The sequence below is a fragment of the Drosophila ficusphila genome, unplaced genomic scaffold (genome assembly GCF_018152265.1).
Source record: "Drosophila ficusphila isolate 14025-0441.05 unplaced genomic scaffold, ASM1815226v1 contig_414, whole genome shotgun sequence".
NCBI classification, from domain to species: domain Eukaryota; kingdom Metazoa; phylum Arthropoda; class Insecta; order Diptera; family Drosophilidae; genus Drosophila; species Drosophila ficusphila.
The window spans coordinates 11,833,911-11,856,866 of record NW_025064328.1 but is presented as its reverse complement, the minus strand read 5'-3'; the positions used below and the strand labels follow the sequence as shown (position 1 = coordinate 11,856,866).

Below are 22,956 nucleotides of genomic sequence, written 5' to 3'. Positions count from 1 at the left end.
CGCTAAAAATGGGCGGACATACATTTAGGTAATTAGCTCCAGCGAACAATTGTTCCCATTACAATTGAATTGCAATCACATCTTTGCATGGGACTCTCCATTAAAAATTAATAGATTTTCCTAAGATAAACCTTTGTACATTGTTAATTTATTAGTTTTGAGCAGGGATTTGACAAATTCGAGCTTCCCTCTCTGTTCTTGTATACATTATGTGATTTTCAATATCGAAGGCAATCCATTGCCATTTTAAGATCTAGGACAATAATGTGTGTTTGGTACAATCTGATTATTTGGTAAAGCGACGTGACAAAACAAAGCGATTTTTCACGACAGCAAACATTTGAAAACACGGACAAGTTGACTTCATAAACTAATCATGAACAAAAGTATACAATAATCTCTTTTTGGATTTGGTAGTTATATATGGTAAAAAGTACGAGCATTTATCAAAAATGCTGTAACGAAAGCCAGTTATGTGGCTATTGATCTGTTATAATCTATAATCTATTTAATACAAATATCACAAGGAGCTGACTTTGGAGGGTTAATCCATTAAAACCTCCATTGATCGCCGTAGGTTGGAGGACTCAAAGTCAGGTTTTGCTGGAAAAGCTGACCGAGTTCGTTCATTTCCCGCTCCCTTCGCAGTTCCTCGCCAACCTGTTGCCACAAGGACTCGAATCCACTGTCCACATGAGTGGTCATTGATACATCTCCCTCGCAGGAGCTGTCATCAAAAATAAAGGAGTATTCTCTCTGGTAGTCGCACATTTTCAGGGTTTTATTTTTAAAGCTGCAAAGAAAAGAGATTCAAAAGGTTGGCTATCGATTAATAATGGTTATCGTTTGGCGCCAGCTATCGATTGGGGTTCTTATCAGACGAAGAGTCCAATCAGCTGGTTTCATTTACTTGCAGAATGTCGCGAAAGAATGTCTTAAGTTTGATCAACACGATCGTCGCTAACTCGTAAGCACAAAACCGCTTATTTTTTTAGTTATTTAAATAATATTGTTTGTAGTTGTAAGTGCCCCGCCCACTCGCATAACTATGGATCAGCTGCCCCAACCGCCTCCCAAACTGGTCGCATGGAGTACGCCTTCGAGGTAAGTGGATTTAATTGTTTTGGACTTTGGAGCACCTGCAGAGAGCAGATGCTCATCTCCAGTCAAAGTTTGGAACAAATGATAATCACATAACATTTATGACTTGTAAATAGTCCAAGTATTCGTTCTTTTAAATTTTAAAAAACTTTAAAATCGGTCTTAATGAATTTTAATTTAATGAATTTAATTCAATCAAAATTTTGTGGAAAATAAAATGGGTAAAATGGGTCTGTTTGCTATGCATATAAAAAAAATGTTTAACTTTAACTTTGGAATTATAAAACTGGTTCTTACATTTGTTAAGAATGATCATCGATACTCCGTGATTTAGAATTATAAGGTCATAACTTTATGAAAAATTATGGTTAAAATGAATTCAACAGCTCAGGTCATCAAATGTGTCCAGGAAAAAACATTTTTTTTCGAAACCCAATCAATGTTTTGTTAATAACAACAGCATGACATACTTTTAAATATCCAATATTCCAAAAATTCATCATCTGCTTGGAGCATAACTTTTTTTTTTGAATCGGTATATAATGGCATATTAATACATACATATTTAACGCTTTTTTATAAGATGTCTGCCTCGACGGTGCGATTTGGACCCGGAGTAAGTGCCGAAGTTGGAGCTGATCTTCGCAACTGGGGAGCACGAAATGTTTGTTTGGTCACCGATAAGAACGTAGTGCAGTTGCCCTCGGTCAAAGTGGCCTTGGATTCACTGGCTCGTCATGGAATCAACTACGAAGTGTATGATGAAACCCGGGTGGAACCCACTGACGGCAGCTTGTGGCATGCAGCGGAGTTTGCCCGCGGCAAGGAATTCGATGCCTTTTTGGCCATTGGAGGAGGATCATCCATCGATACCGCGAAGGCAGCTAATCTTTTCAGCAGTGACAAGAATGCGGAGTTCTTGGATTATGTCAACTGTCCGATTGGAAAGGGCAAGGAGGTGAGGGTTAACCCTGAAATTAGGTGTATGAGAACTAATTCCTTTAATTCTGATTTATCCTAGATATCTGTGAAACTCAAGCCTTTGATTGCCATGCCCACCACTTCGGGAACTGGTTCTGAAACCACTGGTGTGGCTATTTTCGACTATAAGAAGTTACATGCCAAGACTGGGATTTCCAGCAAGTTCCTCAAACCAACTTTGGGTAATAATCATGTTTTTTCTCATTCAAGATAATTCAAGATTTGAATTCAATATATTCATTTCAAGGAAGTGATTAATATAGTTTTTAATTTTTTCCTAGCTAATTCTATTATATTTTATTACCCCAGCTGTGATTGATCCCCTGCACACCTTATCCCAACCGGAAAGAGTGATGGCCTTCGCTGGCTTCGATGTGTTTTGCCATGCTCTGGAGAGCTTTACGGCGGTGGATTACCGGGAACGAGGACCTGCTCCCAGTGATCCCAGTTTGAGACCCACATATCAGGGCAGGAACCCCGTGTCGGATGTTTGGGCCCGATTCGCTTTGGAAATAATTCGCAAGAATTTCATAGACGCCATTTACCAACCCGATAATCTGGAGGCCCGATCCCAAATGCATTTGGCATCCACGATGGCGGGAGTTGGATTCGGAAATGCAGGAGTTCACCTTTGCCACGGACTTTCCTATCCGATTTCTGGAAATGTGAGGAACTACAAACCGAAGGGTTATTCCGCAGATCACGCTCTAATTCCCCACGGTTTATCTGTGGTGATCAGTGCTCCGGCGGTGTTTGAATTCACTGCTCCCGCTTGTCCAGAACGACATTTAGAAGCTGCCCAAATACTGGGTGCTGAAGTGCGAGGTGTTCAAAAATCAGACGCCGGTCGTCTTTTGGCGGACACTGTACGCGGTTTTATGCAACGCGCTGGCATCGAAAATGGCCTCCGGGAGCTGGGATTCTCCAGCAGCGATGTACCCGCCTTGGTGGAGGGAACCCTGCCCCAGGAAAGGATCACCAAGTTGGCACCCAGAGCACAAACTCAGGAAAACCTATCTCAACTTTTCGAGAACTCCATGGTGGTTTATTAAATGGGGAGCTTAACTTACCCACGCTCAACTTGTTCGCTTCCAGAAAAAGTTTTGAACTAACGGATCATCTTTGAAAAACTGACCATAGGCAAGCTTTAAAAATTCCAGTCTTACAAACAAATATACCAAGCTTAGAGTGGACCTTATTGTTTTGTATACCTTCAAGAGAAAATACCAATAAAAAATATTAAATTAAAAATCCTTTTTACTTTCGATTTCATCTTGTTTATGTAGAAACTTACCGACCTTTAGCTATTAAAATTATCACTTTTTAACGAACATACACACTATATTAATCTCTTTATTTTTGAGCAATAGTTAACCATCCAAAGAAGGAAGTGATGTCGGCCCACTTGAGTTTTTTATTGAACGCAGATAAAATATATTCAATTTTATTGAACGGCATGTTATTGTTAAAAGTACGTATGTATGTCTATTAAGTATGCATTGTAAAGATTACGATCGGTTTGGTTAAAATAATTTATTGTTTTCGGAATTGGTTTCAAAGTCGAATAAGCCAAGCGTTCGCTTGCATTTCGATTGGAAAAAAGGTAATAAAAAAGACTTAAAATAGTTTATGAATTAATTATTTCTCTCTCAAAATCAGACGTCATTCTAGGGAGTCTACTAACCGTTTGCTACACATAACCGGATCTAAAACCCTACTACTTTCAGCTCCTTGCTCCTTGCTCCTCGCTTCTCGTTTCTCTTCCTTCTGACTAACACTCAGTTTAGAAACTTTAATGTTCTTTTGTTAAGTAATTTTCGCTCGGTTTGAATTTTGGCAAAATGGCACTAAATCTTCAAGTTGTTCCCGAAATTCTCATAAGTACGGATATATTGGATGGGGTTTGGATTGGGTGAGTTTTGGGACAGTGGTTCGATAAGGGGCAAGTCCGTTCCTCGCGAAACGGCTGCTAATCAAACGCTTTTTCTGGAAAGCCACCTCTGCTGTTGCCAAAAACCTTTTGACTGGCTGCAACAGGATTAGGCGGAATAGGCTATTTCAGGGATAAAGGATTTGCATTTCAAGATTTATCTTCCCGCTCCCTTTCTTATTTGGATTCAAGTATTTCTCAGTTGTTGCTTTGTTTCCTCGCACTTTCGCTAATACTTTTAACTGCCAGCTAATGCTCCATCGTATTCATTATCATTTTCCTGCTCCTGTGTCTTTTCATTCTTGTGCTTGTGTGTGTGTAGTCAACTGTCTGATGCGATTTTCCACTTGTTCAACTATCAATAAACTTATAAATTAGAAAAACAGCGCAACTCGTTCGACTTCCGCGAAGTCCGGCCCGGAACTGCTGATTCAAGGCGGACTTAGACCTGGTTGATGGGCGCATACCGATGCACCTTCGGCTGTTTCTGGTGCTTGGGCTGTTTCTGGTCCTTGCTGGTCGGCTTCACGATCTCCTCGCTCAGCTTCTGGTAGACGAAGTTGTTCTTCGAGTTCTTCATCAAAGCCATGCGGTAGCGCTCGCCGCGCTTGCGCAGCACCACATAGATGACGCGGGCGATCGAAAGGACGATCATCAGCAGGCAGAAGGACACGATGATCACGGGGACGACCAGGTCGTAGGACAGCTGGCCGTGGTAGATCACCTTTTCGGTGTACTCCTCCGAATCCAACTCCTCGCTGTCGCTGTCGAAACCGAATTTATCTGGAAGGATAAACCGCAGTATTAGTAAGGAAGTTTCTTTAAGGAACTATAGAAATACTTACCCAACAGGAACTTATCGCGCGGCTCCTTGGACATCTCCACCTCCTCAACCTTGACTCCATCGTCCTTCAGCACGGGCTTCAGCTCCTTGTTGACGAACGTGTTGAAGGCCTTGTCCGATTCGCTCTTCTTGGCGTTCTTCTTGGCCTCCTCGAAGCGATCATCGTCATTGTCATCGTCATCGTCATCATTGTCATCATCGTCATCATCATCGTCCTCCTCGCTGTCGTAGTCACTGCTGTCCTCCTCCTTGTCCTCGCCACCATTGTTCAGATTCTCCTCGGCACTGTCGTCCTCGTGCTTCACAGTCTCAGCATTCACAGATCCCTTCATGATCTTCTGCATGCTGCTCAGTCGGCTCTTGTCCAACACACTCTTGTCCAAAACACTCAGGAGCTTCTCCTCGTCCTCGTCCAGCTTCTTTTCGTTCTCCTTGAGACGCTTCTCCAGCTTGGCCTCCGCACTGTCGGCCTTCTTCTCGTCCAGCAGATCGGCTCCCTCCTCGTGTTTGCAAACCTCATGAGCCAAGGAAGCCCAGCCAGCCTGTGCCTGGTTCTCCAACTCCACCAGGGTAGCATCCTCCTCCAGATTGGCCAACATCGGTGTTCTCTTGGGCGACAGCTGCATCTGCAGGGTCACGTAGCTAATGAAGTCCTGGAAGTCGCGGGTGCACTTGAGTGGATTGTTGCTGATGTCCAGCAGTCGCAGGTTCTTGAAGCCCTTCACATCCGCGGAGGAGATCTTCCTGATCACGTTCTCGGAGGCATTCAAATTGCGCAGGCTGTCGAAGATCTTGTAGCCAAGACCCATCTTGGTGTCCGAAAGCAGAGCTGTGAGTTCGCAGTTGCTGACATCCAAAGAACGCAGTTGATGCAGAGGAAGGAACAAACGAACAGACAGATGACTGATTGGATTGCCAGCCAAACTGAGTTTGGATAGGTCACCATTATCCATAAAGATCAGATCATCAATGCGGGAAATCAGATTGTTGCTCAGATCCAAGTCGATCAGCTTGTGCAGTCCACTGAAGATCTCGCGAGGCAAATGGTTGATATTGTTCCAGGCCAACTTCAAAGTGGCCAGATGCGGCATCGTGGAGAAGGTCTTGTGGCCCAGAGGACCAATGGCGCAGTTGGAAATGTCCAAGTAGTAGACGGTGAACTCACCGCTGTAGCTCAGGAATCCATCGGTGGGCAGCTGGCTCAGTCGGGGATTGTCGTTCAGCCGGATCACATCGAGCTCTGAGTTCTTGAAGAACAGCATTCCGGAGATCTGATCCAGTTCGTTGATCGACAGATCGATGTGGCGAAGGAGCTTCAGCGTGAGGAAGGAGTCCGGCTGGATCCTCTTGATGCCATTTCCCTTGAGGTTCAGGTTGGTCAATCCAGGCATCTTGTCGAACATGCTGTGGTGCACGGACTCGATCGAGTTGAAACTCAAGTCCAACTGCTGCAGATCCTTGGTGCCGAAGTGCAGATCGCCATTGAAGGTGTTGTACTTCAGGTGCAGAATGGACAAAGTGGTGGTGTTGAAGATATCGCGGGGAAGTTCAGTCAGCGAATTGTAGGACAGATCCAGTTCCTCCAGAAGGGTAACAGTCTCGAACGCCGTCTCGGGAAGTTTCTTCAGGCTATTCTGGCTCAGGTTGATGTAGACCACGTTGGTGAGCTTGGAGAAGGCCTTGGGGTTCAGCTCCATGAGGTTGTTGCGCGACAGATCCAGCTCCTCAATACTATTTGACTGAATATTACATAGATTTATTAGAGCCTAATCAACAGGTTAGCCATTAAAACTCACCTTCAGCAGATAGCGAACGCTGGACATCACACTCAGGTCATTGCCCGAAATGGTCAGCATGCGCAGCATCTTGTTGTTGGCAAAGGTGTCCGGATTGATGAGGGCCAAACCCACGTCCGTCAGGTTGAGGGCATACAGGTTGTCCAGTCCATTGAAGGCCTCGGCATGCAGGTACTCCAAGGTGCAGTTGGCGATCTTGATCGAGGCCACGTTCTTGAGGCCCAGGTTCAGGAAGAAGTTGGGACCCACCAGGATGGGGTACTTGGGTCCCACGTTGGTCACCACCAAATCAGTGATGTCAGAGCCAAACTTCTGGATGCCAACATCGAGTCTGTCAGGGGATTGGATTTATTAACTCAAGTTCAAATGGATTAGAGAGTTTCCTATGAAGACTAACCTGCTGCAAGTGGCCACCATATAGGCGTTGATGTTTCTCGCACAGGTACAGAACCTCGGGCAGGGCACATCCTCGCTGAAGACCACGTGCTCATCATCGGTCAGCTGTTCGTCGGAGGCATCGTCATCTTCATCATCGTCGTCGTCATCATCCTCGTTGTAGTCATACTGAGAATCGCTGTCGATGTCATTGGTGCTTTCCTTTGACTTTTGAGCAGAGTTCTTGTCCTGAAATTGATTTAAATTCAAAAAGTTATGAAATGTATTTTTTTAATATATTAATTTAAAGAGCTCATAGAATAGAGTTCAGAGAAAAGGTATTACAAATTGTATTCTATTTTATTATGCTACAAATAATATTTCAGAACCGAAAAACATTATTTTGTTTTTAAAATTGTTCTGATCTTTAGACAATTTTGAAGGTTTGATATTACTCAATTTAAGCCATATGAAAAATGAAATTGTATTGGTTAGTTGTAGCTGTTTTTTGATATTTATATATAATGCATTCATTTTATTTATAATCATTTATTTTTACCTTAGTGCTGTCCACGATGGGCTGCAACTTGGGCTTGTTCTTCTCGCCCTTGGGACTCTTGGTGGTCGTCTTTTCGTCGAAGTAGGAGTAGTCCTCCTCGTCGTAGTTGTAGTAATCGTTGTCGTAGTTGTCCTCACCATCGGTGGAGTTCTTCTCCGGGCTCTTCTCCACCGTGGCGTTGATCATCTTGTTGAAGTGGGGATCCTCGGCGAGAGCCTGACTGTGCTTGGCCGCCTCCATGAGGTCCTTCAAGACATCCTCGCTGAGGGACTTCTCGGTGGCCTTCTGCTCCGCCTTCTTGGTGGTCGTCTCCACGGGCAGATCCTTCACCTTCGGAGTGGAGATCTTGGGCAGACTCTCCGCGGGACTCGCATCCTCGCCGGAGTCCAGCTCGTTGGCCGTGAGGTCATCGTGGATGTAGTGGATTTTGGAACTCGACGTGGTTGTGGGATTGGCGTGGACTATGGCCAGACTGATGGCCAGCAGCAGGACCAGCCTGCAAGTCGACTGGCGACCCATTCTTCGCTGGATGGGCAAACTGAAATGGACCAGGCACGGAGAAAAATAAGTGAGACAGTTGTACAGTTATGGCAACTTCCAAGAAACTGATGGAAAAACAGACGACTCACAACGGCCAACGCAGCCGTATCTTATCGCTAATTGCTGCGGCCAGATAAGCAGATATACGTTATTGAATCAACAACATTCAGGGGAAGTAAGCATTCGTGGCTGGCCTCAGAATACGCACGTTGTCTCACCAGCCATTTCCCCCAAAAAATCGCCAATCCGTTGGGCCGTGTTTACTCCGGCGATTAGCACCTTGGCACCCGGAGAGTTGACATCATTGGCCATGCTAATTTGGCTAGTACACCCCTTCGAAATCCACGAATTGCCAAATGTTTGCTTATCGTTTAATGGCAATTGTTTCGTACGACCGCCCGATAAACAAACGCAAATGATTCCCCGCTTATTTTCAATTCGTTACTCAGAATCGAAGCGAAAGCATTTGGCACTTTCTACCGTATCCGCAAAGTACTTCCCTTTCCCCAAAAAATCAGAAAACAAATAAATAAAAAAAGTACATATCAGCGATTAGCAATGCAGATCGGAAAGTTGCCCCACTCGATCCGATCGATCAGATACAGATACAGAAACGCTGACACTCGGTCTCAATTCGGGTTTTTTCTGTCGTCAGCTGAAGGGGAATTGGGTATTGTGGCTTATTTATTTGCTTGGCCTGCGGTCTGCTTGCCCTTTTTATTATAGCCGACTGGTTTGCACACCCTGACAAAGCGATTAAGCAATCACACTTGACTTCTGAATCGATTCGAGCGGGGGATTCCCCACGGAGCGTTTCTTGACGCCAATTAAGAACTCGTTTGCCAGCTCGCTGGTTCTAGGAAATCTCCGAAACCAGACTGAAAAAGCGCCTCCAGAAAGTCATATTATGCAACTTGCGACTTCGGAATGCATTTTCCACTCGATTCGATGCGGAATCCGTTGCGGATGCCCCTCAAATTGAAAACGCGCCTGTGTTTGCCTTCGTTTTCATGGCAAAGGCAAATACATAATTCGAGTCAACAAAGAGCTCGGGGGTATTAATGTTTTTTTTTTTTGTAACCGGGATCTCGAAAGCAAAATGCGCAGTTAACGCGGCCAGAATAGATCGCATTTATCCAACCAATATGTATATTTATATATACATATATATGTATATAGGGGAATAGATGCATATCGCATGTTGGAGCATTTCATTAGACCCGAAGAAAACCGCTTAGCTCAGAGTTTTTTCTTTTTTTTTTGTGAGTGGGTGTCAAGTTGACTTGCTCTCAAAGCTGCGGCGAAAAGCCGAAGGGAAAACTGCACTAAACGTGTTTAGGTCTTTCGGCTAACATTTCATCGAGTCACGAAAGATGTTGAGCCAGACAGACAGTATTATTTTTTCTTTACTCTTATTTCCCCTGCTATTTTTTTCTTTTTTTGGCTCGCTTTGAATTGGCTTTGGCTTGGGCCAAGGCGCCGCCGACACTCCGACCATAATTAATTCCGTTTCTGTCATTGCAGCGATACGAGTGTGTGTACACACACAGATGGCCAAGCGAACTGGGCTGTGTGTTCAAGTTTAGTTTGGAGAGAAACCGGTAACTGGCGGCACTGGCTCTGGCCATACTTGTACATGTATGCAAATACGTTTTTCCACTCGGAAACCCGTGAGTCAGTCAGTCAATTCATCATATCCACAGCTGTAAAGATTATACTTAGTTACGGGATATAACCCATCCATCGATCGATCGATCTGTCTATCTCCCCCAATAACAAAAAAAAAATGCTAAAGTGCATTGTAGTGTCGTGCATTTAATTAGCTCGGAGCAAATGGGGAAATGCTTTCGTGAAACGTTTTCTAGAACACTTTGACATTCGATCGAGATAAACCCTGATCTCGCCCTGTTATATTTAATGGCCCTCGTCGCTGGAAACCCGATACGGAAATATATTGGAGCATTTTGTCCGCTGCTGGGTGGGAATTTATAGGCACACTTCCACAGAGTATCGCATAACACAACTCCAATTTGAAATCGTGATACTAACAGAGATTTGTTCAAACGTAAACGTCTGTAAAGCTCGAATTTATTATTATATTTAAGTCAGACTTCGTAGCTGGTTTATTTTTGTTTTTCGGCTTCGGTGTTTATCAACTGGTTTACAGACGACGGTGGTCATGTGGTCGGTTTTGTCAACAGATTAGAATGATGGACTTTTCCCAGGGGAGACGCCGCATCCCTCGTTTCGGTATCAAGTTACCCAGAAATGTCATGTGGATTTCGGAGAGCAGATGGGGTTTGGCCATCGAATTGTGCATGGGTGCGTCGATTGGAAATTGGAAACTGGGTGCGACCCTTCTGCCCAGTTGATATTATAAGTTATATTCCCTAAAAAATGCGGGGATTGCATTCCAGCAGAGCGAAAGCAACGGGATCAGCAAGGTCAAGCTAACGAACCTCGACCCAAGTTATCGAACCTCAGGTAGTTTCGCCTTGACTCCGACTTAAGATCTCGAAACTCCGAAAACCCAGAAATGTCTCTGGCAAATACCCAGAAATACCCGAGATAATACATTCATGCTTCGATTGCGATTGTGTGCGTGGGCGGATAATGATCACTGAGCTGTCTGGGTAAAAATAAAAATAGCAGGCCTTAACAGGAAGTGAAACGAGAGTGGATCGGACGTGTAGGTAGAATATTGCGTTTTTTTCGGGATCTCTCTGCTCATCTGCTCCTTTTAAGGATATCGATTCGAGGGTAGAACGGAAATGAATCGGAAATGATCTCTGATGTCTTCATTAGGGTGGCTCAAACCAATTCCATCCGGCATCAAATTTGCGGATCACGACTGCGTCAAAATTTGTGGACCGATTCATTAGCATCACGAGTTGCTGCTAATGGCGATTTACGATCATGATTTTGGCTGGAGAAAAAAGCACACACCGGTGGCCAATTGTTCAGAGATCGAATATATATCCCATATGCCACTGTGGTGTTTTGTTCGCTTCACAAACATCATTTCTGCAACGTTAATTTTTTTGCAGCCAGCCAGTACAATGGACGAAATTGCCCAAGGCGTGCACATAAAAAATAACACACAAAAGTATAAAAAATGCCGACATTTGACCACACACACCAGCACGCAATAAAGGGGAAACTGTTGGCATGGAAAGATGGCCAGGCCAGACTGGTTTTTCGACTGGAAATCGCCACTCGGAGCAGCTGTGTGAGCCAAGTCTGCCCGGTGGCAGCCAAAAGTCAGGCAGATGACTTTACGAGTTACGAAAATTCTTGCTAAAAGCCATTTCAATTCGCTCAAACCTACCAAACCATTTCCAAAGCGTATTTCTATATAATAGTCGATTGTGTCACGTTCGAGTTGCTTGAACTCAGCAGGGAATGTGTTTTGCTAGCATCAAAAAAAAAAAATAATACATTAAATAACTAATGTAAACACTTTAATCGCAATGACACTCTATAATCAATTAAAAGTACTTATAATTTATAGGAAATAGAACAGCTAATCTAAGAAGGTCATTAAGGTTTATAAGGAAAAAGTCTTCTGAAGACTTTTTCAATTCTTGAAATTTCCTAGCAATTAGCAAACAATTTGGAGCAGCTTCAACTTCTTATAAACGAAACAACATTTTTCGAGGCCTTATCGTTAAATAATTACTCGTGATCGATCGGACTTAACGTTTCAGCTGTCCTTTTGGTATTTCGACTGATAAAATGCAATTGCTGTAAGTTGAAAGTCCCTGCATCGGAATTTAGTTATTAAGAGTGCCATAAATTGATTTCAGCCATTATGATCGGATATTTACGCCTGCTTCCTCGCCTGCAAGTGCCCTTTGTTTCGGACCGAGATGTATCGCCGTATCGGATGCATTGTATATATAACCCTGATACTGATACTGAAGCAGGAAGCGGTACATAAATTAAGAACTTAAGGAGGCGCTGCAAATGAGAAACCGGCTTTCACCGCGCGGGGGCGGTTCATTAGCGATATCTGTATCGGTTTTAGCTTTTCGCCTTTCGATCCCGGCTTCCGACTTTTAGAGTGCTGGAAAAACTCGGCAACTCGGCAACTAGAAGTCAGGCTGTGGCACGACTTTTCTGGCCCCCCGCTGAAAAGCGCTTTTCATTGTGTTCAGACGGCGGGAAACCTGATTTGTTTACCCACCCAAGTGTGATTTTCGAACAGAGAAAAAAACATTATTTGCAACCTTTTTGCACTAAACTTTGCACTCGAACGAGGCTTTGTTTTCAATAACAAAGGCGCTTTGCCATCACGTATTGGTTATCGGTCGAGCGAGTGTTTCTAGACTCGAATGCCTGGAATTGTCAACGCGTTGAGCCATCTATATATTTATTAAGTGTCGAGTGCTAAGCACCTAGTTCTCAGCATCGGGTCTTGAAAGGCACTGATCCCAGTTGTCAGGCGACCGCAATCGCTTTTATAACAATTAACTCATAGGTATTAACGATCAATTTTGTTTTGTTCGTTTTGGCAGCCCAGAGCTTGACTTTTTTCAAAGACACATAAGAATTTTTGTACATACAATCAGTGTTCTTAAGGGTAGGTCTACATTCAAGGGAAATAAATAAATGAAACAACCAAAATAATCATTCGACATTGTGATGAATAAACCAAAGTTGAACTTGTCATTTTAAAATGTCCCCATGAGTCAATTACTTTTGAGGTTTAGTAAATTTGGAAAAAGTATAGTTCTCATTATCAATCGAAAATTTGTAACTTTGTTGGGATATGAGTGTACCAAACATTTATCATGGGTTTTAGCAAGCGAAGCATTTCATTCATTTTTGCAAAAAGAAATGTGTTATCTTTAATAAGTAATAGATAAAAGCCGTAAATTTTTTTTTGGAAAAAAGGGAAACAAAAAAATATTTGCGTAAAAAGAGCTTTTTATTTCACCAATTTATCGTAAAAATGAAGGGAAAGAATGACTGCAATTGGGCCTTTTGCAACGTAGTTGGCCACGTTCCGCGTAGCAGGTCGCATTCCGAAGCCGAAAAACGGCTTGCATAGCACGTAAGCTCCTACGCTGAGTCACTTTGAGCCAAGTCTCTCTGCATTTCATTAGCCCAGGCAATGGGTAATGGGATTCAAGCCCGAAACCAAGACCCTGAATCCAAACTTCGCGGCTGTGAAATCGGCTTAGCCCGGGAGATCTTGAGTTATGGACAGACCAGAGCAGACCAAGGTTTAGCCACCAACATCCAACTGTTTGGATACGGAAAACACAATTGCAGAAGCGGAGAAAGTTGCAGCCGAGAATAGGGCCAAAAACATTTCCTCGTTTGTCAGCTGCTTTCGTGGTGCCATCGATGACTAATGCTTTATGGCCAGAAATTGATTAATGCTAATGTTACTGCTCTCTGTCTCTGCGATTGTCAGGCTTGATCGATTAGATTCAGGGTTAAGGTAAAACAAATTGTCAACGCAATGTGGGTGCGAAATATGCGGAGCGAACGCGTCACGCTCAACTGAGCAGTGAATCTAAAAGCCGTTCGAGAGAATTGCATTTGACTTTCCCTCCATTCGAACCCCCGAATCCGAAACCCATTCATATGACATCATTGTTGGCCAGGTTGCTAAGACAATACAGCCGGGATGGATCGTTAAATCACTCGAATATAGTTTGCTTTTCGCTGTTTTCGTATGGCAATCATGTGCCAAATAAAAACTTCTAAGTGAGCGAGAGCAAAGCGGCCACATTGCGCATACGCCGCATGTGCCGACACTTAAGTTCTGTGTAAGACACGGCTCTAAAGCCCAGTTTACCCACACACACCCAGCTTGTTTAGCTGGGCACTTAAGCCCGGCTCCGGTTGTCCATAAAAGATGTGTTTAAGTATTCATAATTCGCCCTCCACGGCGTAGCTCTACGGCCCAAAAAAAAACATATAACTCGCAGTCATACTCCGAGTGGAGTGGAGCTAATACCTCCGGCCAATTGCTAGCCATGAAAAACCAGCTAGAGCAGAGAGTGCTGTGACCTCATTAACTCTTCGCGGAGCGAGTCAAAGTCTCAACTGGCGCGGTGTTTGCTTTTGGCTCTTTATCTGTGTAAATAGGTGTACGGAAAAGGTTCCTATATGCGGGGACCGGCTTATGTTGCGATTAGATAATGCTACCCCCTCCCTCTTCCCTCTCTTGAATTCATCAGCAGACTGGCGACAGCTTGACACACTATATACGATCGATCCTTTGGGCAGATCGAATGCCCCAAGCCCAAGAATAATTCGACTTAAAGTGAGGCAAAAAATTTGCATTCGAAATCGTTTTCCAGGAATTCGCAGTGCACTCCTCTAAACTTAAGTCGATTACGTCTGGAATGGAAAGCAACGAGTCACACCTCAAAAAATAAATAAAAATAAAAACCGAAATGAATGTGGCTTGTGGGCCAGAGATCTTGGTAAATCGCTTGTGTACAATTCATTTAAATTCAATCTTCGTGCTGGCGACAAACAGCGAAGATGGTTATAAAAAGGCGCACATTAAAATTGAAAATCGATTGGAACTGGTTCTGAATTATGCATAGAAGTAAACAAATTATTTTTTGGAGAACTTTTCGTGGCCGTTATCGGAGTTCGGTCGTTGATTAATTGGCCGATACTACAGGAAGCTCTCAAAGCCGTATAAACACGAACTTTTGGAATGCCCACAAAACACACCTTCGCCGACCTTTGGAGCTGTAAGAAAAAATCAGACTTTTCCAATACTCCGTGGAAGATGGGCACCACATATAGTATGCAAACTACGATCATGGTCGGACCTAAACTATATAGATTTATCTCTCGTTCTGTGACAGTCGAGCATATTGAGTGTGTGTGTGGTTTTTTTGCAGCAGCAGAGCGTTGAGTTTGTTATGAAGGTGACTTCTTTTTTGAGCAAATGCATTACCGGTTTGTTCACCCCTTTCCCTCTCGTTTTTCCCCTTAGGTACTCACACATACGCACACACATACACTCTCGGAGGATCACACATACACACACAGGTGTAATCTTATCTACCTGGTGGGCTTTTGTTGCTGTTGTGAAAAGCAAACGCGTTGTCTCTTAACTGTTTTTTCCCCTGACTGCCTGGCTTTCCAGGTGCATTTGGCTTTAAAGCTTACTGTTATTTTTTTATGCCGAAATTGGGATGGGAATTTAATTCGGTTCGACTGATAAGCTTAAAAGTACTTGAACCACATTTATGATCGCCTTGCTTGCAGAATTTAACAAGACAATTGCGACTCAGGTTTAAAATTTATATGTCACCACAGCACCAATACACTCGCAAGCTACCACTCTCACACACACAAAAGCAGCTGCAACCGAGACGCCAGTGTGTGAGTGTTTCGGTATGTTTTTTGAGATACGGCAGGTAAAGATACACATTCACAGGTAGCAGATACACTCACACACACACGCTTGCAGCTACGGAAAGATACGCTCAGAGAGCGAGACAGCTGCTCGGTGGCCCGATATGGTTATCCCTCTCCCACTCACTCGCTCGCATGACGAAATCCCAACCCTCGCCTGCACTGCACTTTTCTTCCAGTGGAAAGCCCCCCACCCCCTTTCGAATCCACAGGTCCCGAAACTTCAGAAACCCAAAATGCAGATGCATTTTATGAGGAACCATGGGTAACTCACCTTATAAGCGGTCTGCTTGCAGACAACTTGTTTCAAATTGAAGCGGGGTAATATCCAAGGATTGGTTTTTGATCTCTAAAAGAAACACACAAACTTTAGTTGACTTTCTGTTTGAAGTTTGGCGGCACACCGATCATGTAAAGTTTATTGGGTCCGGCACTGGTTTTTGGTTTAAACTTGAGACGCTGATCACGTGCTCGTCGGTTAATTTCGATGGCTTGTTATGCTTTACCGATTCGGTCGATCCGTAAGATCGCTTTCTACTCTAGCGCGTATTCAACACCTGTTGAAGTTCGAAACTCAACTGAGGTTCGCTCATGGTAGAATGAGTATAAGGTTGTCTCGACGGATCGCCAGTCCATTATCGCGCTCTCCAATGAGTGCGACTGAAAGGCAGTTTTCTCGTGAGTGCGAAAGAAACCGGAATAGAGTGTGTTGTTTAACTCTCACGCAGTGCATGGGGCTTAAGCTGGCCTTAGTCAGTCACCCCACCATCGGTTTTTATCTTTGAATGCCCGCTAGAGGCGCTTTTTCCAACCTTGTTAACAGAAACTTTACTAGGAGTAACGTTCCCCAAACGGGTAAACGGGTTAAGTGAATTTGATTAAACTTTTAATATATCGATTTTCGCTTTTCAGATACTATTCAAACTGCGAGCAAATATCAGTGCTGTCACTATTAAAGTGTTTAATTATAAGTAGTTTTTAATTTTAAATGCAATGTAAAACAATCTCTACTCATCGTTTAAAAAAACATCTTCAACTATGTTTTAACGCAACGCTGGCTTGGAGGATGCAAATACAAAATTTTAAATGTATGCATTATGTCATGTAAAAACAAATACCTACCTCTGTAAATTGGCGCTAGAGGTCGCTGTAAGTACTTTTAGAAAGTAAAGTAGAATGTTTATGTAAGCAAAAGTCGATGTACATATATATAATTGGGATGCATACCTAAAAGGGGCAATGTTGTCCATTAAAAATATTATTTTGGTCCATGATCGTAGAATAAACCTGTTCGAAGGTACTACACTCACTTGGCTTACTCAAAAATATTTGCTTGAGCTTTAATGCAGTAATGTTAAATCCAAATTTCCCAGAAAACTTTTTACCTTTTGGCTTGAACTATAAGTGTACCTTTCTGGGTTCCATCTTATTTTTTTAAAAAGAAAAGTGTTGTTATTTTTTTTTAGTGTCCACAAAACTACTTTTGTATTAAGGATACTTTTAAATAAACATATGTATCTTTTATTAAAATAACGGTAGGCACACGTTCCCATTTGCTTTGCGGGAGTTAGGGAGAAGTACCCTTTAAAAACGGACGAACCTAAACCGCCCAAATCGAATCGCGAATAAATGAAAGTCTCGCTGCCAAAATTGGTAACTGGTCAGAGCAGCGTCTGGATGCGGTTTATCGTAGCAGTTGCAGCATCTGTAGTTGTTGTTGCTGTTTTCGTTGCCGCTGTCACGCAAACGTCAGAGTTTTCAGCCTTAGCCTCCGAATGTCCGACAGTCTTTTTGTCAGCCGATTGCCAGTTGACAAAACATGCGCCTGCGCAGTTTTCGCCTTCACATGAATATTTTCTTGTGAAAAATCTCAGCTTTGTGTTCAACGGTCGTCGCTGTTTTTTGCAGCAACAGACGCGGAGAGAAAAAGGGGGATTAAAGGGATGAAATCATACTGAATTTAAGTCTTTCTAATGTAAAATATAAAATACACAAAAATTATTCATGGTATTTATCATAAGGATAAACTTTTATCTTTATTTGCATGGTAACCATGGCTTAATAGGTAATATTAAACCCCCCTTTGCTGCCGCCACTGCACTGGGCATGAATAATATCGAAGCAAATCGAAAACGAATCGAAAAATCAACGAGGAACGCAGTTTGCAATGCCAGCTCCAAATGCAGCAACTGCCGCCACTTGGGCGCTGATCGATCTTCGCAGCATTTGCAGCATCGTGGCATCTGAGGATCTCCTCGGATGGATTCGAATAAAATAAGGAAAAAACCCAATGATGATGGCGTTGAATGGCGACCATTTGATTTGTGCGTGCCTCGCATCGCAAGATGATTGCCGCCTGGCTGGGGAATCGCAATCGCTGCGATCCTTCAGATGGATTCTGCCAGCGAATAGGCCAGGAACTCCCATTTTCAGCGGTGACCTTGACCCAGCTAAACGCCCGAGTCGCCGCAACGGTAAAGTCAAGCTAGCTGGCTAGACAATGAGCTGACAGACCTGGAAAACCTGTCCTACAGAGAGGAAAATACTTTAATTTTAAGAGAAATTGAAAATTTAAATTAGCCTTTTTAAGAAAAAAAAACTATTTTGCATCATGGAACGATCGAAAATATTTAAACATTTTTGTGTATCCTATTTCCATGGGCAAGTTGTAATTTTAATGAGATTCAAAGCTTATTGGAAGTTTATTTGAAATACAACGTTTACTTAAATCCATCTACACTAATAGATTAAAATTTTGTTAGAGTTATGGAAACTTTTCAAAAGTAGGCAGAAAAAATGAGTTGTAGATCACCTTAAAATAAATTTAAATTTCGAGCAATAAAAAATATAGTAATCACGAGGATAGCAAATCTCACAATATTTCAAATGAATTTTTCTTCTAATAATCAATCCAATCACACATAATAAGGTATTATTTTCTCTGCACAGGTTGAGAGGAAGCACAGCGACCAATTTGGTTATGGTTTCCCCTTCCTTTGAGCCCCCTCGGAAAACTTGGTTAGAACTTGGTGGCCTGATTACCATGAAGTGGAAGTCGAATGCTGCGTCTGCCTCGCAAGCCTAACGAGCTTGTTGCAAGTTGATTACGTTGATTAGCGACCACCTGCGAATGCCATTTGCCAGTTGCACTTGCAGCGCGGGCTGAGTCTGAAAAATCTTTATCGTTTATCGAGCCAACGTATGATTTACTCGGGAGAGAGTCTTTGCGTAATGAATCAGGGTTATGAGCATTTGTCAAGAGATCCCCGAGGCTTAAATCTGGGACTCGTTTTTTGGAGGAAATCTTACCTAAAAACTTGATTGGTTCGAAGTGCAAAATAAACATAATCGTTTGATTTTCAATAGTTGTTTAAATAGCCGAATTTATATTTATTTATTTGTTTTATAAAGTTCGCTGGTTTTTAAATACAATAAACAAATTGATAACCAGTTTTACTTAACTTAAATATCAGCAACTTGATGTTTTTTAAAGTAAAAGTATTTTTATTTGACAAAATAAAATGAAAACATTGTAGATTTAACTTCACAATAATTCCCATCAAAATGTTTGTTGGTGACTTACTTTATAGAAGAACAACTATATGTTTATGATAATCTGCGTTAATCAGCCTTCTTTTGTTTTCATTTCCTAAAAGCATAACTTACCAATTAATTAAATTTAATAAAACTCGTAATTTGACAACCATTAACTTTCCCATTTCCCCCTGCCCATACTTTTCCCAACTCATTTGAACCACACGAATCAAGAAGGTCTCGAATGACCAATTCGTCAGTCACGTCCAAGCCGAGCACTACTCATCCACCCATCCAATCCCGTTCCCATTCCATTCTAGGAATGGGCCGAGCCGAAAAAGTGAAACTACAGTTATCTATGCTTAAGCCCAACTGAATTTACATGATATCATAAAGATATTCGGAGAACAAGAAGGGGAACCCCCTTAAACGCGACTCCAATGAACTCTTGCAGTCAGCGTAACTGTAATCGCAGCGACCCCAAATGAAGGCGCCCAGTTTGATCAAACCCGAGCCGAAAAAATGTGATCACGTTGCTGCCAGATGATAATGCAATCATTTTTTGGCCAGCCAGCGAACAAGCCTTAGTAGAACAACACGTAGAAACAATTAAAATACTCAGCCGCCTCGGAATCGCTGTGTATACACATTGTTTATCCAATTTTTTTTCTGAGGGCCAAAGAAGGCATCTGAAAATTACACCTAGGCTGAAAATAAATGTCCAGCGAGCAATGAGCCGTAACGTGCGATTTCCATATACGATATGCCATTCGATTTGGATTCCGACTCGAATCCGAAAACTGCACCCCCAATGGAGTCGACTCCAAATGCAGATGCAGTTGATTCCGTGGGTTATGAAACTCGGTTCGAGTGGGGAACTGACGGTTAATTGTGAATTTCCGGTTCACTGCAGCTCATTTGCCTCACCCTCCCTCCCCTTTGAGTTTCCCTAGAAAAACAGAATAGCTAAAGTCACTCGATCGACGATCCATTGTGGCACTTTCGCCTAGTCAGTCACTCAGTCAGTGAGTCAATGAAAACGAAACGGAGTCCATAAATCTCATAAAAGTGGGTCAAACGGCTAGCATTTACTGAGATTCTGAGATGAATGCAGCTCAAGGAATATTAAATTTGCCAGCCACCAGCAAATTGAAACTTTTCCACTTCAGCGCTTACATAACCTTTGCATTGGCGGCCTTAATTAATCGCTAATGCACACAGGCGTACCATAAAGATATCATATCAATATTTAACCAAAAATTAACTTTAATCGCATTGTCAAAGTTGTCGATGTGCAAAAGCCCCCTCGAAACTAAATTAGTCAGGTGCTCTAATCAATTAAATAAACGCTGCCGGGGAAACAAACAGTGTGCCCCAGGTGGCACAAACCAGAGATCCAAGAACTCATTCTTAACTAAAGGAGTTTGTTTTGCTACCAGGAAAGCCAACGCCTTAACCTTGAGGTGCTGAGTTTCCTCCGCTGGGCAAACAAACAATCCCGTCGCTTCTGAAAATTGCATAACTCCTCGCCAGTTGCCAGCTGATTGCGCGATTGTCGGAGGTGAGAAGTGATATATTTGTCAGGCGGAGCGGGCTAATGTTATTAATAAATATCACGACTATCTAATCGAGAACAGAGTCAATTTTCGTCAAGTGTTTCCATCGTTCATGCGCCACCAAAATCACCGAACAGCATGACGCATGGGAACCTGGCCAACCGAACTGAAGGGCTTTTTCACTGGAACCGCCTGAATATGTAATATAATTACCGAGGTAAATAGAACCGTTGGCCAAACAATAATTTGAGCAAACAAACGGGCGGCAGAACAAGGCGCCGCGAAACTAAAACTTCGCTGTTAGTTCAGCTTTCAGCTCAGATCAATCCATTGGATGACATCTTTTGCAATTCCATAAGCCATTCTATATTCGCCCATGATCCGTTCATATATGTCGCACTATGACGTCAGTGCTCCAAACTAACCCGATTTGCAATTAAGATTTTGGGCGTTGCCAAAACCGTAATTCATTCAGACTTCTCACACACTTTATCAGTTTGCCTGTTTCGGTTTCTTGGTTTCTTGGACACTTCCGATCGATTGACGTACGCGAAGACCTGGAGAGGATCGAGGTCGGGTGAGATAAACAATTGTCGGACACCGGTGAAATTTAGACGCCTTTTTATCCGTTTTCGATAAACAGGCGGATCTCATTTTGCTCAGTTCGATACCCAGTAAACGTAGGTTAAACAAATAAGGTAGCAAGAACATAAGTAAGGTAGAAAACTTCTCAATTTTCTATATAAAAATTGCTTGTGTTTAGAATAGGTGATGTAATATAGCCAGTAAAGATTCTATTGAATAAATAAATAAGGAAAAGAAAACTGGTTTATACATATTCTTTAAACAATTTTTTTTCATTCTTAAAATCAATGATTGCAAAAAGAGTATAAAATTGTAATAAATATTTTTATTGATACATATGATGACATTATGTTATTATTAAATATTTTTATTATTATTTAAACAAAGATTTCTTTAAATTTGAAATTTATTGGGGGGTTTCAATAATTTTAAAAGCTGACTTCCACTCAAAAGGTGAGCAAACAGCCGTACATTTATTGTTGAACGATTAAAGAAAAGTTTTGGGGGTGCGAATTTCTGGATGGTGAGATAATAACGTATGGCGCTCTTATATTTCCTCTCTCTTTATAAAGTCATGGAAAATCCGTTTAATTAGCGGTCGACACCGGGCTCTTGCGTAAATTAGGCAAAGGGCCGAAGAGGTCTTGAGAATCGAGAGGGTGATATCACCCGAAGAGCCATCGAGAACAAACACCGCGAATGTGAGAGCCCATGGCGATAAGATAAAATCAAGCCCAAATATTTAACATTCGTATTAACACAACTTTTGCCACTCAGCTGCTACGCATACACATAAACAAGTACATTTTGTACATAGCTTACATAGAAATAGGTGAACCCATAGAAACTCGTAGTAGTGGTAGTGATAGTTCACTCGATTCATTCTCGAATGAACATCAACTTTGACCCACAAACCCAATAAAACGTAAACAAAACCCACCCACGCATCAACTTCAAGTTTCAGTTGAAGTTTCGTTTTGAAAATGAAGTTTAATTGTCTGTTGCCAAAAAGCGACAGAGTTTCGGAGAAAAAGTAACGAAATTTATCGGAGGGCGGAAAAGAATATTCGAAAACGATAAGATATGCCAAAACTCTTGATAAAAAGAACATCGGTTTTTTACTTTTTTGTGACTTTTGCATTACAGCAGGAAGTGAAATACGCAAGCCGTGTGTAAAGCAAACAAAATGTATGGGAGAGTAATATTTTTAGACTCGTAGATCGCCGCGTAATCGCATCGACTGATAACGCCTAAGTACGCTGATAAGCTTTCTCTCTCTCTAATTTCCACTATCTGTGAATAATTTTTGCACCTTTCCTACGGGTTTCATAAGCCAAACAAAGTTCTGTAGCGCGTGTGCCAACGGCTATCCATCCACGTGTTCTCCAGTATTTCAAAGATACACCGTCTGGTTTTGCACTCTCAATCTCAATTTCTCTCTCGCGTTTTTTGTATTTTGCTGGATTCCCGGTAGCTTTCGCTCTGTGCGGAACGCATTTGTATCTCCCGCTCCGCTGAAGTTGTTCAGTTCGTGGCTCTTTGGAATCGCGGCTTCCGATAGCGATTCATTCGGTGTTCAGCTCTCCCAGCGAACGGTCGCCTGCGATATATACGATCCCCCGATCTCCGATCTCCGGTCTCCGATCTTCGGTTTAGGGTCTATTCGGTTCTCGATTTTCGCAGGTATATCGTATCGTTTCGTATCGTACGTATCGTATCGAGCTTTGTTTACCTCGGTCAACTCCAAAGTCGAGACGTGT

The 22,956-nt window shown here is 42.5% G+C and overlaps 3 protein-coding genes across 3 annotated transcripts; 1 reads left to right on the top strand and 2 right to left on the bottom strand.

Annotated features, from left to right (window-relative positions):
- Positions 1 to 128: 128 nt before the first annotated feature.
- Positions 129 to 3,248, bottom strand: LOC108096729. The gene is made up of 2 exons (XM_017198573.2): positions 3,153 to 3,248; positions 129 to 793 (listed from the first exon to the last, which is right to left on the bottom strand). The coding sequence occupies exon 2, from the start codon at positions 769 to 771 to the stop codon at positions 553 to 555; it is 219 nt and encodes a 72-aa protein (XP_017054062.1). The 5' UTR covers positions 772 to 793; positions 3,153 to 3,248; the 3' UTR covers positions 129 to 552.
- On the top strand, positions 839 to 3,146 carry LOC108096728 (probable hydroxyacid-oxoacid transhydrogenase, mitochondrial). The gene is made up of 5 exons (XM_017198572.2): positions 839 to 967; positions 1,020 to 1,104; positions 1,685 to 2,059; positions 2,123 to 2,264; positions 2,392 to 3,146. Exons 1-5 carry the CDS (start codon positions 918 to 920, stop codon positions 3,132 to 3,134), a joined length of 1,395 nt encoding a protein of 464 aa, XP_017054061.1. The 5' UTR covers positions 839 to 917; the 3' UTR covers positions 3,135 to 3,146.
- A 262-nt stretch (positions 3,249 to 3,510) lies between the features above and the next one.
- On the bottom strand, positions 3,511 to 16,128 carry LOC108096727. Its single transcript, XM_017198571.2, has 7 exons — positions 16,028 to 16,128; positions 15,796 to 15,870; positions 7,587 to 8,124; positions 7,050 to 7,276; positions 6,653 to 6,983; positions 4,858 to 6,595; positions 3,511 to 4,795 (listed from the first exon to the last, which is right to left on the bottom strand). Exons 3-7 carry the CDS (start codon positions 8,103 to 8,105, stop codon positions 4,455 to 4,457), a joined length of 3,156 nt encoding a protein of 1,051 aa, XP_017054060.1. The 5' UTR covers positions 8,106 to 8,124; positions 15,796 to 15,870; positions 16,028 to 16,128; the 3' UTR covers positions 3,511 to 4,454.
- Between the last annotated feature and the right edge of the window lie 6,828 nt (positions 16,129 to 22,956).